The sequence below is a fragment of the Rosa chinensis genome, chromosome 6, assembly GCF_002994745.2.
Source record: "Rosa chinensis cultivar Old Blush chromosome 6, RchiOBHm-V2, whole genome shotgun sequence".
NCBI lineage: Eukaryota > Viridiplantae > Streptophyta > Magnoliopsida > Rosales > Rosaceae > Rosa > Rosa chinensis.
Window position 1 is genome coordinate 65,258,770 of NC_037093.1, and position 16,969 is coordinate 65,275,738.

The 16,969-nt window shown below is 39.9% G+C and overlaps 2 protein-coding genes across 2 annotated transcripts; both read left to right on the forward strand.

Moving 5' to 3' along the window:
- The first annotated feature begins 1,368 nt into the window (after positions 1–1,368).
- On the forward strand, positions 1,369–3,636 carry LOC112172210 (auxin-responsive protein IAA2). Its single transcript, XM_024309463.2, has 5 exons — positions 1,369–2,131; positions 2,345–2,634; positions 2,784–2,910; positions 3,199–3,263; positions 3,389–3,636. The coding sequence occupies exons 1-5, from the start codon at positions 1,749–1,751 to the stop codon at positions 3,445–3,447; spliced, it is 924 nt and encodes a 307-aa protein (XP_024165231.1). The 5' UTR covers positions 1,369–1,748; the 3' UTR covers positions 3,448–3,636.
- A 2,447-nt stretch (positions 3,637–6,083) lies between these two features.
- LOC112173548 (amino acid permease 8) lies at positions 6,084–16,480 on the forward strand. Its single transcript, XM_024311185.2, has 7 exons — positions 6,084–6,480; positions 14,301–14,534; positions 14,722–14,815; positions 14,891–15,108; positions 15,205–15,332; positions 15,424–15,657; positions 15,822–16,480. The coding sequence occupies exons 1-7, from the start codon at positions 6,351–6,353 to the stop codon at positions 16,242–16,244; spliced, it is 1,461 nt and encodes a 486-aa protein (XP_024166953.1). The 5' UTR covers positions 6,084–6,350; the 3' UTR covers positions 16,245–16,480.
- The last annotated feature ends 489 nt before the right edge of the window (positions 16,481–16,969 follow it).

A 16,969-nucleotide genomic window follows, 5' to 3' on the forward strand; every position in this document is an offset into this window, starting at 1 on the left:
CTTAAAGGGTCAAGGAATCAGCCTATTTAGTTTAAGATTGTCTTAGTCATAAAAGAAGCCATCAAGCACTTGTAATTATCACAAACACACCATCATAGCTATTTCGGTTCATATATATATGGTGAATCAGAGATGCATGAATTTGGTATATTAAATTCTTAATGCCATCATCAATAACCAAGCATGGTTTTCTTGTGAACATATTGGAAGGTTTGTTAGAGCGCAGGAAAACTAGCAATGATAACAACAATCAAGAAATGAAGAAACTAAAGAGAGGAGATGAGAAAGCAGAAAAAGGCCTAAAGTGAAAGTTGGGTTTATCAGGATGAACTGATTGAGGGCAGTGAGTGATATGATATCTTTATAAGTGGAATGTAGGGGTCCACCACCCACTAGAGATGGTAATTGCAAAAGGGTTGGCCTTGCTAATGATGATGATCATGACTTGCTCCATCTGCAAATATGCTCAATATTCATTGAACATTTGATCTTCAGTTTCTCAATTGCTTCTTTTCAAGGAAAGAGAAGCTTTCAAGATTAATTAACAGAATGATAATAACCTCAAAAATCATGAGATTATCTGGTAATCTTTCCCCACCAACCCATCAATTGCAAGAGCATGCCAGAAAGGCATGTTGTTAATCCTTCAAAATCTTGAGTCTGTAAAGCAGCTAGCTTAAGCACCAGTTAGTTTTATCAGACCTCAGTGCCCAGTGTATTATGGCAAAGAAGGCTAGGGCTTTAAGAAGCACATGTTATTGTAGCTAAGATATTAGCTAGCTAGTGGAGTAGAGGACCACTACTAGTACTTTTTAGTGACTAGGAAGTCTTCTCCATGAAAATTACAAGATAGTGCTAGCTGTTGCTACTACTGCTACACATATTTGACTCTTTCTTGAATCTATCCAAGTCAGTAGTAGCACTTGAAAGTCTATGGAGCATATTCAATCCAGGTCTCCTATCATGCATACATGTTTTAAGCTCATTTGACAAGTTAATTGATTGATAGAGATTAATACATTTCACTCAGAAATGCAGTAGCCTCGCCATTCTGGCGCGATATATATACCCTATTGTATGTGAAGTTTACATACATAACCGATGTGAGCACAACCCCAACAAACTTAGGGTACGTAATTTTACTCATGATCGAATTGATTCATCTTAAAGTTCTGAAGTTGATTGCAAGCCAAAAGCAAAACTGAGAGCTAGTTTAGCACTTTAGCTCAGCTGTAGTTAACCTAGTTTATGTGGCAAGGCATGCATTATGAGAAAAACAGCAACAAAAAAGTACAAAGGGCATTAGGAACTTGGTGGCTCCCAGATATGGAATAAATGGGCATGTGCTTCTTTTCTTTTTCATATGAAAACATAATTACAAGACTCATCTCTTTCACAGTCACACACGCACACCACACATACAAGCACATTGCATATTTTTGAGAATGCTGTCTTGGTCATATATCATATTTAGTGTCATGTATATATGACTTGCCCCATATTCCAATCTACGCGGCCGCCGATACTTATGTTTCAGACTCTGCATTTCCCTTTTCAGTGCAAAAATTGAGCCTAGGAAACTTTCTAGCACTTTCTTTTTCTTGCTCTATACTTGGGCCTCTAAAAAAGGTCATGGTTGGCACACTTTGCTATATATTTCCAATACAACCACTTTGGTTTTTGCTAGCTACTTGTCTTAGGCTGAAAATAGTGTTTGAGCTTCTCTTGAAATAGGTTTTGTGAAGAGTATGGGTCAGTTGTATAATCTTGATGAACTCCATGTAACTGAAGAAATGCCTGTGAGAGCAAATAAGAGAAGCTGTGGTGTTGCATCTGAAGACAAAAAGCTGGAGCTGAGGTTGGGTCCTCCAGGAGATCAAGAACAGTCTGTTCACTCCCAGCTTGGTTTCATTAGTTCTAATCCTGAAGCCAAAAGAGTCTGTCATGAATTACAAGTTAAGGCCAAAAATGAAGAGACAAAGTGGTTGGCAAACACTGCTCAGCATCAGCAAAAGTCTTCCTATTTCCAGTGCCCAATGATTCCTCATCCAGATAAGAAAGCGTGTTCAGATCCTGCCACTGCTTCAAAATTTCCCATTTCGGCTGCAGCAAATGGCTCTGATGAGAAAAGGTGCTCAATTTTTTTATTTTTTTATTACTTTACAAGGGTTGCAATTACTTGACTGATTTTTATTGAAATACATAGTGAAGTAGTTGTCATGAAGTTAAGGTCTTGTAGTTGAGTTGAACCAAGTGATTTAATAGAAGTATCCTACTTTTCCCATATTGTGTTTCTGTTTTTCTTCTTATAAGTGAGGTTTATTACTTCCTGTTGCTACTTCAGTAAAAGCAGAATTGCACAAGCTCCGGTAGTTGGGTGGCCTCCAGTCCGTTCATTCAGAAAAAATCTTGCAAACAAGAGCCTCGCGAAGGCGGCTTCGGATCAGTCACCACTTGAGACTTTGCAGGAGGAGAGTAAAGGAAAATCCGCAGAGAGTAGTACCAAAGAGCATATGTTTGTGAAGATCAATATGGAAGGAGTTCCCATTGGAAGAAAAGTTAACCTCAAAGCCTATGATAGTTATGAGAAGCTCTCCTCTGCCATAGATCACCTCTTCCAAGGTCTTCTTGCTGGTTAGTCAATCTTTCACAAAACTCAGATACATGTAAGCTTAGTACTGCTTCTTTGCCAGTCATGTACGTTTGCTAGTTAAAGATCAATGATTATGATAAAAGAATATGCATATTTGCTACTTTTTTAATTTGTCCTTTGTTTTTTACAGCTCAAAGAGATCATTCTGCTGTTGAAAAAGAGAACAAGGAAGAGACCAAAGCAATTAGTGATTCATATACTCTACTCTATGAGGATAATGAAGGAGACAGGATGCTTGTTGGTGATGTCCCATGGAAGTAAGCATTTTGTCATTATACATCTAAACTAGGATGTACTTGTTTTTACTTTAATCCTAGCCGTATAATACAAATCTAAGAGTTCACATCTCATCCCACACACCGAAATAAGGGTTATAAATCCCATACCGGTGTGCTAATATGCTCTTAGAGTTATAAAGCACGGCTAGACTCAAGCATACATATCAGATCTCCTTTAGCTGAAACCTTAATTTCTCATATACATGCTAATTGGTCACTTGACACAGTGGTAACATTTTCTTCTTTCATTTCATTCCAAAATCACAGCATGTTTGTTTCCACGGCAAAGAGGCTACGTGTGCTAAAGAGCTCAGAGCTATCCACTCTACGACGTGAGATTAACTTTACCTTTTCTCATAAATTGAGAAGCTGCTAGTGATGTCAAATTTTGATGGCTAGCTTTTTAGCTTTTCGATCAGAATATTTACAATAATGGAAGTTTGCCTGTTATTTACAGTTAGCAGCAGTCGGCATGAAAAGACACCACTCGAGTCTGCCATGGAAATTGGAAGATGAGGAGGCAGCTGCTATTATTAGTGGAGAAATTCCCATATGTCTGCATCAAGCTCTCTCCTAGCTGCTCTGTATAATTAAAGGCTTCTCATTAAGTTCTCTCTTTTCTTTCTAATGTCCTATATTCTGTATATTAATTAAGCGTGTAGAAGATGATCAAATATAATTTTTTTTCTTTGTTTTGTGTGATCATATGATGGCATTATATGCTTGTGTCCAAAATGACATGGTTTTTGATCTATCTAGGTTTTCAATTTTGGTTTTAAACACAATTTTTTTTTCTTCTTTTTTAAAAAGAGGATCAAAAAGTTTTACTGCTTGTGTCCAAAATGACATGGTTTTTGATCTATCTAGGTTTTCAATTTTGGTTTTAAACACAATTTTTTTTTCTTCTTTTTTAAAAAGAGGATAAAAAAGTTTTACTCCTGCGCCCATGGTGACTCGAACCCATGAGTTCGTATAGAGGTAGTGGGTGCTCTGACCACTGCTCTAAACACATGAATCATAATGTATTTGACTCATTTGTTAAAAAAAAAAAAAAGAAAGAAAAAACACCATAAACATAACCACAGCCGCGCCAAATGCATGGTATATGGACTCATGGTCTTGTAGAAGTTAATTTTCATCTCCGGTAAAATATGTTATTACAATAGAATTAATAAGTTAAGAAATATATGCACAGACCATCCACATGCATCCGTAGGACATGCAAAAGCCTTGAAGAATAACAGTTATTACGCAATTGTGTGATGAGAGGCATAGTCGTACGTATATATTACAATATCTATAGTGATAGAACAAAGAAAACGGTCTTTGTCTATTTACCCCATTTATAGAGATTTTTTCCCACTTACCCCATTAAGTTTTTTTAATTATCTATTCTCCAAAACACTCTAAAGAATAACCCATTAAGATTTTTTTTTAATATCATTTTACCCTTACCCATTTGTTACTTAGAGAGAGAGAGAGAGACAGAAAATGAAAGACAGAGAAACCATAAGAGACTTCTCCGGAGCCCCGTCACCGGCCACCGGAATTAGGTCAACTTTCGCAGGATTCCGGTCACCGACTGCCGCCCACCGGAATTTTCTAAAAAACTCGCCAGAAAGGTTTATTGCCCCCAATAGTCTATTGCCTCCAACAAACGTTTATTGCTCCCCAATAGACTTGTATTGTCCTTGGCATAACACCATTTTGTAGCTTGTTACTCCAATAATTTACATTTTATATTACCAAAATTTATCACTAAAAGGCCAAAAAGAAGAAAAGAGAAAAAAGAAAAGAAAAAAGAAGGACCGGCTTGATTGAGCTGTTTAGAGGTACTAGTCGCGGGAGCAGGTGATGAAATTGATTTGGGCACCCTTCTCCCTTCTGTGAAGCTGTGAAGCCGTGCTCTATCTCACCGGAAAACAGCCTCAGGTGGGCTCGTTGGTGAACTTTGGTCGGGGAGCAGGGAGAGATTGATGTCACCATCGACCCCGCCGGAGCTCCACCACCACCCCCGCCACATCTTCGCTTATTCTCAGCAGATCAGTCAGAGATTCTACTCCTCCAAAATGGAGACAGAAATCCAATTCGTCGCCAATGAAGCTGAGTCAACCAAAAGCAAACTCCAAAACACTGATTGCCGTCGTCGGCGATCCCAATCGGAAAAATTATGGACCACAATATGAACAGAGCCGAAGCTGAGCGATTACTCGGAATCGCCGACAAGCTCTTACATAACCGAGATCTGAGCAGTTCTCGCGACTTCGCCATTCTTGCCAAGAAACAGAGCTGAATTCATTGTCGCAGATGAAGCCGAGTCTGGTCTCGTCGCCGATGAAGTGTAAATCGGCGAGCCGGCGCCTCAGTACGTGCTTGCACCAACACTCCTGCAAATGTGAGAGACAAAGAGAGCTGCCGGAGAGAGAGAGAGAGAGAGAGAGAGAGAGAGAGAGAGGCATTTGATGTAATTATTTAATCAAGCTCAGGGTAAATTTGTCATTTCTAACTAAATTGGGTTGGTGAAAATCTGTTACTGGGGTAAATAGGATAACTTTATTTAATTTTAGTGCTTTTGATTAAGATCCCAAAAGAAAAATCAAAGATTGTGTGTATTGTAATTGATCTCTCATCACACGATTGAGGGTGTGTATTGTAATTGATCTCTCGTCACACGATTAAGGAACACATACGTACGATCATCTAGGGTGGTAGCAAGGAAAGAAAATCCAAACAATTGTATCGTAACTCTCTCGAACTCTTGAGAGTTCTTGTTGGTTAGGTGCCCATAAATAAAGCTATATTATCTCATGAAAATCAATACAAAGACTGATCATAAACCATATCATACACAAATTAATTAACGTGGTCCCTAAAGCTAGCAAAACTGCAGTGTATATATATATGGCAAAATTGTGAAAGGATGGCTTTTCTCTCACTTTACATACACGTATCTTTGACAAGGTTGGACGCAACTGTTAATCTCCTCCATCTGGCCACCCTATCTTGTCATGCATGCTAAAGTTAGGCCTAGCTTGTGGTCAGTTACAAATGCCCAATTCCAATAATGTGATGCAACTTCGCTAAAGAAAACATAAGGAGGTTAATTACTATACCGTGGTCGTTTCGTATAAATAATGGAGTTTGCTGTTGTACGTCCTTGGAGAATAGCAAATATAACCAGCAGGATATCGATCTCTATCTATCTATCTATGGGAGTAGGTTGTCCAGATTTTAATTATCTGACAGAAATTAAAGAGGTCATGCAGATTTAATAGGCATTAATTTGACTCGTTTCAAACTTTCACACCTCGAAAAGATTCTCTAGGGAACTACTATCTTCTTATATACTGTGTTCTTCATCATTTTCTAGTAATCTCTGTGATTCCGAGTACACCGAATTACATGCAAAGCTAGTTGTAATGGCGTTGAGTGAGGTTGAGGCTGAATTTCAACATGACTTATCTGAATCTGGTTTGAACAATCCGGCGAAGTACGGGGAAGCTGGAGAAGAACTACAGGTGGATGATGATGGCAAACTCAAAAGGACTGGTATTCTCTCTACGTCTTTTCGTCTCTATTAGCAATTTTTCTGCTTCTTTTTACCATTCTGATGAGTATTGATTTTCAGAGAGGGAGACTACCTTCCCTTCCTTTAGCTAGCTGAGGAGGACATGCAGTGAAATACTATCAAATTAATTTAACATGTAGCTAGCACATCCATTTTTTGGGGTCTGAATTACAAACAACAACTTTAGCTTGAGATCTATAAGCTAGGATGCAACAATGTAGAGAATAGAAAACAGAAGAAATAAGAAAAAATAACTAGCTAATCTCGAGCCTATAATTATCTTCATTAATTGAAGGCTTAAGGGCACATGATACTTTAATCATACATGCATACATGCATGACGCATATATGAATTCAGTGCACTGGTTCAGTGGTTTGTATGTTTGGTTTTCTTCTCTCTTTTTTTTGTTTTTTTTGTTTTCCCCACTTGGAATATTGTCATTAATAAATTGATGGAACAAATCCTCCGTTTAGATACAGGTATTAATGCAAGCAGATACCGCTATGCATTAAAGCTCACCTACTGTCAAAGTTTCTGTACTAGTTAAGTGAAAATTAAGAAAACAAAAAGAAAGTTGAAAATTGGAAAATGATTTGTGGCCTCAATTTTAGGTGTCATGCCATGTCATTCACACACATCATCTATTTGTCAAATCATGCTATGTAATTCTTGAGAAAATCCTTCTAAAATCTAATTATATAATGACTCTAAATTATTTTGGCTTTCTTCTAAAGAAAAAAAAATTGGCTTTCTTTCATTTTTTTTTTCGTTTCATTACACTCATGCTTAGATTTAAATAACATCAATCAAGAGTACAAAAAATTTCATGTAATTCAGTCAATAGATTAATAGATTTGCATAACACATGTATATGAATTCAACCTTTGTTAGGTTCCTGCAAATTTTGAAAATATAATGTGAAAAATACATATTCATATGATTGTATATATTCTTTTGTTCATTGTTTTCTCTTTATGTAGGTAGGGTTTAAACGTTAGATCTGAATTCATTATTTTTTGTTTATTTTTCCCTTATATCTAGATTGTAGATGTTAATTAATGGCTGCTAACGTGAGAATTTTTTTTTACCTCTTAATTTAGAAATTTAGACGTATTTATTAATGCTTTTTTTTTTTTTGGGATGAAATTAATCAATATTTGGAAAGAAAAGTTAACGTCTAGTTCTTGGCACATAATTCAATATATTAATACCATTTGGAAAGAAAAATTAAAGGAAAAAATTTAACTAAATGAAGAAGAATATTGGTCAAAGAATCTATAGACATATCTCTTAAATTAATACATGTTCAAGGAAAACCTAATTTGTGTTTAGCCCAAACTCTAGGTTACTTGACCTAGTGGTAATAGGATTTAATTAGAAGGATCTAGAATCCTATTCAATGTAGAATTACTTTCCTTGTATGATTGAGATTCTATGCATTGTAATCCTCTATATAAAGAGGCCCCTATTATCAATGAGAACACACAGCAAATTCCTCCCAAATTCAGTTTCTCTAAAACACGTTATCAGCACGAGCCCTAACCCTGAAGCCCTAAATTTGTAGCCTTCAAATCCCAGAAACCACCGCCGCCCACCTTGAAGATCACAACTCCAGGAGTCCAGAACCGGCGGCCCCGCCCACAGAACCGGCCGGAAAATATCCGAACCGACCACCGGAAGTAGCAAAAATCCCCCTGCCCGGTTCAAAGCTTTCCTCACCACCGCCTGCCGCCATACTCGGCCACCTGCAGCATTTACAGCCCAGAAATCCGGAACCGGAAACTTCCCCACCGGAACCGGCCAAAATTCAACCGAACCGGCCACCAGAGTCTAGCAGATCTGAACCGGAAGGAAAAGAAAAAAAGAAAAAAAAAAAAAAGGAAAGAAACTTGCTGAAGCCCAAGCCCAGATTGCTGAAGCCCAAGCCCAGCCCACGTGCAGCGAAGCCCAAGTGAAGCCGCCGAGCCGCCAAGCCGCCAAGCCGCAAACGCTCTGCCACGTCAACCTCCAGTCAGCTGCCACGTCAGCATCTGTGCCACGTCAGCAATCTAGTCAACGCCGGTCAACCACCGCCGGCGGATTTCCGGCGAATTTTCCGGCCAACTTCCGGCGACTTTCCAGTCAGCTACAGTAATTCCGGCAGCTACAGTAAATTTCCGGCAACCACTTTTCGGCATCTTTTTAAGGTAAACTTTTCTAAAAGTTCCCGTTTTTGTGAAGTTTTTCAATTTCTTCTTCTTTTCTCGGGGACTTCCAAAATCCCATCTCCTACCCCCTTTCTTCTTCATAGGGGAGACCAATAGCTGAACTGTGGGGGTTCGTGCTCACTCCAAGCTTGGAGCTTGTAGAGTCCTCCAAACTTAGAGTTTGTTGAGAAGAAAACGATCGACCACATATATCGTTGTTTCGATCTAATCCAAAATCCCTCTTGGAATCGGATTTTCTTAGAAGCGACTATGCTCAGAAAATTCCTAATTTCTTGGAAGCAACTACGCTCAGAGATTTAATAGTTTTTCGTGGTAGCATTTTCGCTCCGAAACTAACCCTAATCTTGTGTTGCTTTTCAGGATGAGTAACCTGAACAAGTTGAACTTCGTTCCACTAGAAACAACTGGCGCAGGATACCATAGGTGGGTCCGAGATGTGCGCCAACATCTTAAGGCTGATGGACTTCTGGGAGCCATCCAAGAGCCTGGTCAGAACGTGCTCTCCATTGAGCAAGCTACTGCTTTCGAAGCAAAACAAGCTAAAGCCATAATTCTCATGACAAGGCACATGAATGACGCGCTCCAAAATGAATACCTCAATGAGGAAGACCCAAGAAAGCTATGGGTAGAACTTGAGCAGCGATTTGGCAACGTTCGTGACTCCCTGCTTCCTGATTTAGAAGTGTGATGGCATAGCCTCCGCTTTTGTGATTTCAAGTCTGTGCTTGATTATAACTCGGAAGCTCTTCGTATCAAGTCTCTGATGGAGTTTTGTGGCCAAGCCATAACTGATACGATGTTGATCGAGAAGACTTTCTCTACCTTCCCCGTCTCTGCACTGATGATTTCAAAGAATTATCGGACTGATGTAAATGCAGGACGTATCACAAGGTTTCATGAGCTCATTGGCGCCATGAACGTAGCTGAAAAGCACGACAATATCCTTGTGAAGAACTATAATGCTAGACCCGTGGGAACTAAGCCTATTCCGGAGTCTAACTATAGTCGCGCCCCTAATGGAGGACGTAAGGAGCGAAACCCTAAGGATAGGGACAATTCTGGACATTCTGGTCCATATGTTCGCCCTAAAGAGGAAGGAAATCGCCAAGAGAGGCGTGCACGGAACCGTGGAGGTCAATGTGTGAAGAGAGAGAGAGGCGGAGCCTCCGACCATGGTGGTAACGCCACCAAGAGGATAGGTCGTCCAAATCGCGCCCCAATGGCGCCTCGATCAAGGGAGCCTGACCATAATGATGTTTGTTTTCGATGTGGATCAACTGAACATTGGGCCAAATCATGTACCGCACCCCAGAATGTTGCAAACGCATACAAGATGTATCGTGAAGCAAGGGAAGCGAATTACATGGCACAAGAAGATCAAGATGGCGATCTAGATCTAAGGGTGGAAGACTACAAGGATCAAGACCCAGAAACTGGCGATTTTGATTAAGTCTTTTTATTTTCCAAGAGTTGTAGGCGATTGCCATATTACTTTTTATTGGATTAGATTTTCTTTGATCATAGAAACAATGATGTATTCCGTTGGCTTATGAATAAAATTTCGAGTTCTTTTCATTATGACTCAATTTTGATTCTGAGCATATGACTTTGTGACTACGATGGCTGGGCCATCAGTATTAATTCAAGGACATGGAATAGCCCAAGTTCCACTTGCCAAATGGCACCTTGATTACAGTTGTCACAGAAACTCTCTACGCTCTTGGGGTAAATAGTACCCTATGAATAGCCAACGAATTCCATGCGAAAATGCATGTAGAGAACGGAAATGAGTTCCTTTGCATTACCTCTAATGATTGCGAACAAAGACACATCTTAGAGAAGTTTATGTGTCGCTCTAGTGGACTTTATGTCACTATTCGAGCTATTAAATCCAATAAAGTTATGAGAGAAGATCTCTTGGACTTAGACACATATTGGCTTTGTCACGACAGGATAGGTCATCCTGGTCATGATATGATGATCCGTCTACAAAAAGACTTCACACGGACATCTTTTACTAAGCCTGTTCCTTAGGGAAATTAGGACTGAGACCGTCCTATGCAAAGGATATGACATTACTCATTCTGTTCCTACAAAGAATCCGTAGGGATTTTGTGGATTGATTCAACCAACTTGCGGACGTTTAAATATCTCATGATGTTGGTTGACACGCAAACACACTGGTCACGTGTTGTGCCATTGTCCACTTGTAATGCTGCTTATGCTACACTCCTAGCACATATCATACAACAATGGGCTCACTCCCCAAATCATCCTATTTAGTCAATTGGATTTGACTATGCTAGAGAGTTTACATCGAAGACTTTCGATGGTTATTGCATTGGGACTAATGTTGGACATTATATTCCCCTGAACACACCCAAATGGTCTCACGGAAACGACTACGATGGTAGTCTGAACATTGGTAATGCGCACCAATCTTCTTACATCCGCTTGGGGTGATGCAATATCGCATGCAACTATGCTAATTCGTCTACGACCTAATGCCACTCAATGTACCTCTGCGTTACAGCTAGTGACTGGGTACACGTCTTTTGTACTTACGCACATTTGAGTGAGCCATTTTTGTGCCAATTGCGCCACCACAGCGCTCTATGATGGGTCCTTACAGACGAATGGGCAACTACGTTGGATTTGAGACTTCCAACAATCGTCCGCCACTTAAATGCCCTTGCTAGGCGATCTCCTTACCGCTAGATTTGCGGATGTCACTTTGATGAGACAGTCTTCCCGTCGTTAGGGGGAGATAAGAACACGAATGTTCAACAGGAACGACAGGAATTGTCGTAGTCTGTCCCCACTATGTCTCATCTTGATCCCTATTAAAGTGACGAGATCACACAAATATGCTGCAAACATGCCTGCAAGGAAGGACGTCCCTACGAGAGGACGTAGTGCCACCCTACACGGAGGTAGGCATGGCGCCAACGCCAAAGAGAGTGGCACTCTGGTGTTACAGGCCATGGCCCCAGCTAGGATGCGTGGGAGGCCCGTGGGTTCGAAGGATACTTTGGCACATTCCAATCCTTTGATCATCAAGACTCAAAATCCGTCTCATGAGTATCTTCCGGGTTATGGTTATCGTTGGGGGACGCCTCAACGTTAGAACCTATTCCTGAGAATATAGAGCTCTATGAAACTTACACTAGTGTACATGAGATGTGGGATAGAAACTCCATCATAATTGGTGATGTAGTTGCGTATTTTGTTGCGCATGAGTTTGTTGAGTCAGATGATATCGAACCACGCTCCGTTGATGAATGAATGCCAATGTAGAGAGTTTTTGGCTTAAATGAAAAGATGCGATCCAGGTTAAGATGGATTCTCTAACGAAGAGGAAGGTTTTCGAGCTAGAGATGCTAACACCTCCTAATATAAAACCTGTTAACTAATGGGTCTTCGTTAGAAAGCGTAGTGAGAAAAAGAGATGGTAATCTTGCCTTATGGCGCAAGACTTCTCACAAAACGCCCTGGAATCGACTACGATGAGACATATTCTCTCGTAATGGATGTCATTGCACTCCACTACCCTGTCAGTTTGGTAGTTTTCGAATAACTGAACATGCAGCTTACAAATGTGGTCACTACGTATCTCTATAGGGATCTAGATATGGAATATACATGAAGGTTCATGGCGAACTTCATTTACCCAAGTCAAGTGGCTCTAGACCATGGAGCGCGTTTACAAAGAGGTTGAAACGCTCACTAAAGTGACTACTTGATTGGGAAGGGATATGCCCACGCGTTTCTATAACAAGTTTCGGATTCTATCGCGGTTCATGTTGAACATGATCTTCATTAGAAGCCCTTAAAGAGTTAAGGGAAACCGCTGAACACTTGAAATCCGTAGTTTGAGATGAAGGATTTTGGGAGAACACGATTATGGCTTGGTTTGGAACTTGAGCATCGTGTCGATAGATGCTTAGGCATTTTGACAAGGTCAAGCCTTCGAGCACCCCCATGATCGTCCGTAGTCTTGATCCTGAAAAGGATCATCTTCGTCGAAAGGATGATGACGAAGATGTGCTAGAGGCAAAAGTGTCTTACTTAGTACAATAGGCGCATTATTGTACTTATCTCAATGCACAAGACCGGACATCTCATATGTTGTGAACTTGTTAGCTAGATATAGCTCTGCGCCAACGCGACGCCATTGGATTGGTGTAAAAGATATATTTCGATACTTGAGATGTATGAATGATATGGGCTTGTTCTATCCCTACAAAGAGATGATGGATTCGGACCCATCACACACCAGAAACGCCGCCAACGCTGGCCTGCGTTCTCTATCCCCATCCCAAAACGACATGTGTTTTGGAAGGTTTTGCTGATGTTGGGTATCTCTCTGACCCACACAATGGTCATTCCCAAACTGGTTAAGTGTTCACCATGGGAAAAGACCGTGATATCTTGGAGGTCTACAGAACAGACCGTAGTCGCTATATCTTCGAATAATGCAGAGATCATTGCTCTTCACGAAGTGGTTCGTGAATGTATATGGATTGGATCCATAATTACGCATGTTCGAACAATTGTGGTTTGAAGTCTACCACAGATGAGCCTACGAGCATTTAGGATAATGCTACTTGTTTTGAACAAATGAGGCAAGGCTACATCAATAGCGATAACACCAAGCATAATCAGCAACAACAGACACTCCTCGAGATCAAAGTGAACTAGGTTCGATCTGAGGATAGTGAGGCAGACTTGTATACTAAGTCATTGCCCAATACCACGTTCGAGAAGCATGTGACAAGAATTGGCTTGCGGAAATTATCTGAATTCCCATGATCGTAGTCATCAGGGGGAGGTGCAGACATCAGGGGGAGATGTCTACATGTTCGTCTCGAATCGTGAAGGGTGTGTTGTGCTCTTTTTCCCCTTCGACCGAGGTTATTTTTGTCCCACTGGGTTTTTGTTACTCGGCAAGGTTTTTAACGAGGCAACGAGAGAAGCACCGCGTTCAACACAAGGGGGAGTGTTCAAGGAAAACCTAATTTGTGTTTAGCCCAAACTCTAGGTTACTTGACCTAGTGGTAATAGGATTTAATTAGAAGGATCTAGAATCCTATTCAATGTAGAATTACTTTCCTTGTATGATTGAGATTCTATGCATTGTAATCCTCTATATAAAGAAGCCCCTATTATCAATGAGAACACACAGCAAATTCCTCCCAAATTCAGTTTCTCTAAAACAATACATAATTAATCGTTGATATTTTTTTTGTCGGCTAATTAAATTCATTAATGTAATTGATTCACCCCCTAACATCTAAAAGGAAATGTAAAATGGTAAAGTTGGTGTTGCAATTGTATGATGTGGCAAGATATATTATGTGGAATTGAAAATAAAATTTGTATTTACTTACATGGCATGACACTTATGATTTGAGGACACTTGAAGATTATGGGTGTAAATCTCACCAATTAATTTCGAAATTGGAAATGTAACTAAACTTAAAGTTAACAAAAGTGTGCGTATCGGAGTATCGGACTTGATTAAATTTGATAAAACAATACGACATCACGACTCAACTAGTAATCAATTGCTTTAATTTGTGTGATCATGCAGGAACGGTATGGACTGCCTGTGCCCATATAATCACAGCATCAATAGGAGCTGGAGTGCTATCTCTAGCCTGGGCAATGGCCCAACTCGGATGGCTTGCCGGCATTTTCATTCTCTTGTTCTGCACCTTCGCTGCTGGCTACGCTTCCACTCTCTTAGCAGATTGTTACAGATTTCCGGACCCAGTGTCAGGCAAGAGAAACTACTCCTATATGGAGGCTGTCAAAGTCTATTTAGGTAAATCCATTACGTAAGCGAAACATGCATGTTATGACTAATTAATTTTTAGTTGTAAGTTCGGCTCTTGTCCATTTCAGTTATAAGTCTCGTTTTTGTTTTTATAGTGTAGTATTGAAGTTAATTTAATGGATCGGAAATTCTTGATTTGATAAAAGTTTGGTCCAACTTCCCAATGTCGATCTAGGTGGAACAATGCACAAGATTTGTGGATGGATGTTATATTTGAACCTTGCTACCATTGGAGTTGGCTTCACTATAACCACCGCAAAAAGCTTGGTGTAAGTTTTTATTGATAATCAACACTAGCTTGTAACCATTCTAATCCACTCGAAATTGATGGCTATTAAATTCAGGGCTATACAGAAGTCGAGTTGTCATCGCAAAAATGGTGAAGATTCTCCATGCATGTTTTCCAACATTCCACATATGGTTGGATTTGGGCTTGTTGAAATTCTCTTATCACAACTCCAAAACTTTCACAAGTTGACTTGGCTCTCTAAGCTTGCAGCCATGATGTCTTTTGTCTATGCAACTATTGGAATTGGACTTTCTCTAGCTAAGATCATATCAGGTAAGTTCCCATCCATATTTTTAACATCAGCCCACAATATGTGTAAAGCCCAACTCCTCAAAATGAAAGGGTATTTGAGGAGTTTATTTTGAACAGGGGATGGGGGAACAACATATCTTGCAGGGGCGGACGAGTCGTCATCGGAAAAAATTTGGATGATGTTTATAGCAGCCGGAGATATTGCATTTGCTTGCTCGTATTCTCTTATCCTGTTTGATATCCAAGTAAGCCATATCAACTACACCCTTTTTGCGGTTTTCCTATTTAGCTTGGGAAAAACTCTTTCTTTTTGACATTCAATATTGTGATTTTAAGGACACACTGAAGTCATCGCCACCAGAGAACAAAGTGATGAAGAGGGCTGTCGTTATAGGGGGTTTGACTATGGCATTACTCTTCATGATGTGTGGTAGCTTGGGTTATGCCGCGTTTGGCAACATCACACCCGAAAACCTGCTTGCTGGTTTTGGAGATGAGATGCCCTGGGCATTCTGGCTCCTGGATTTGGCTAATTTTTGCATTGTGGTGCACATAGTTGGTGCATTTCAGGTGCGTGAATTGTACTAATTGAAATTGGGATAATATGCTCTTTCAATGTGTGAGCGTCAACATTAATAGTCTGAAATATAACATGTTAGATAGATATTCGGCAAGACACCATTACCCTACATTATGTATGACATGTTATGATGTGTGTTGTTATTTCTGAGCAGGTACTGTGCCAACCAGTGTTTCGCATTGTCGAACTGTTGGCTAGAAGAAGGTGGCCAAAATCCAATTTCATTACCAAAGAGAACCTGGTCATACTAGGGAAGATGAAGTTCAATATAAACATGTTTAGGCTGACATGGAGAACATCCTTTGTGGTGTTGGTGACTGTCATTGCCATGGCAATGCCATTCTTCACAGATATGCTAGCGCTTCTCGGAGCTATCGGGTACTGGCCTCTTATAGTTTATGTCCCAATAGAGATGCACATTGTGCAAAACAAGATTCAGAAACAAACCCTTCGCTGGTTCGGGCTCCAACTCCTGAGCTTTTTGTGCTTGCTTCTTTCCTTGGCCGCGGCATCTGGTTCCATTTATGGTCTGCATAAGGGTCTCGGTGCGTACAAGCTCTTCCAAGTTAAAGAGTGATCGCAAAATTAGTATATGTTTAGACGAATATTATGTTCTCTTGCCAAATAATCTTACAACATATATATGATGCTTATGTTGTTGGAGTCTAAATCTGGACAATTCATTAATCTGGTTCAGATTCATGACAAGAGAATTAACCTATCCCTATGATATATTAGTGTAGGGGAAATATCAATTATCGTCAAGTTTAATTTTGAACTTATTCGGTACAAGAATATTAGAGCTATTGTGTATATATTCTCAAAAAAAGAAGAAGAGAGCTATTGTGTTGTACCAACATAATGGAGTATCGAGTATATATAGTCAAGAAAGAATAATCTAATTGTCACTCAATTTCACACCCTCTCTCACCATTTTAGACTAATCGCTTTAGAACCTGATGCATGTTGGTAGTGAATATTGTGCGTTTTTCCGCTTCTTGATACATGATTGAAGTAGACTGCAGAATACAAATGGTCCAAGAGACTTTTCAACTCAGCAGCCTTCATTATTTACATTCACATATGCTTTCTGCTAATGGGATTCTGCCTTTTCTCTCCATTTTCATTCTTTGTTCTTCAAAGTATTCAGTGGAGTTGGTGATATTGTAGATTCATACTTTTGTCTCACTGTTGAAGAAACTCTCAGTATGATAGATGAACAGATCACCTACCATAATGTGATTTTAGTCATTTTACCTTCCCACTTCCAGATTTAAGAACTAATATTGCATAATTAATCTA

What these genes read in the sequence shown, in the direction of transcription:
- LOC112172210 (XM_024309463.2), top strand. Translation starts at nt 1,749, where the DNA reads ATGGGTCAGTTGTATAATCTTGATGAACTCCATGTAACTGAAGAAATG. An exon ending in AATGGCTCTGATGAGAAAAG is followed by an intron (nt 2,132 to 2,344) that starts GTGCTCAATTTT and finishes TTGCTACTTCAG; the next exon opens with TAAAAGCAGAATTGCACAAG. An exon ending in CTTCCAAGGTCTTCTTGCTG is followed by an intron (nt 2,635 to 2,783) that starts GTTAGTCAATCT and finishes TGTTTTTTACAG; the next exon opens with CTCAAAGAGATCATTCTGCT.
- LOC112173548 (XM_024311185.2), top strand. Translation starts at nt 6,351, where the DNA reads ATGGCGTTGAGTGAGGTTGAGGCTGAATTTCAACATGACTTATCTGAA. An exon ending in ACCACCGCAAAAAGCTTGGT is followed by an intron (nt 14,816 to 14,890) that starts GTAAGTTTTTAT and finishes TATTAAATTCAG; the next exon opens with GGCTATACAGAAGTCGAGTT. An exon ending in ACATAGTTGGTGCATTTCAG is followed by an intron (nt 15,658 to 15,821) that starts GTGCGTGAATTG and finishes ATTTCTGAGCAG; the next exon opens with GTACTGTGCCAACCAGTGTT.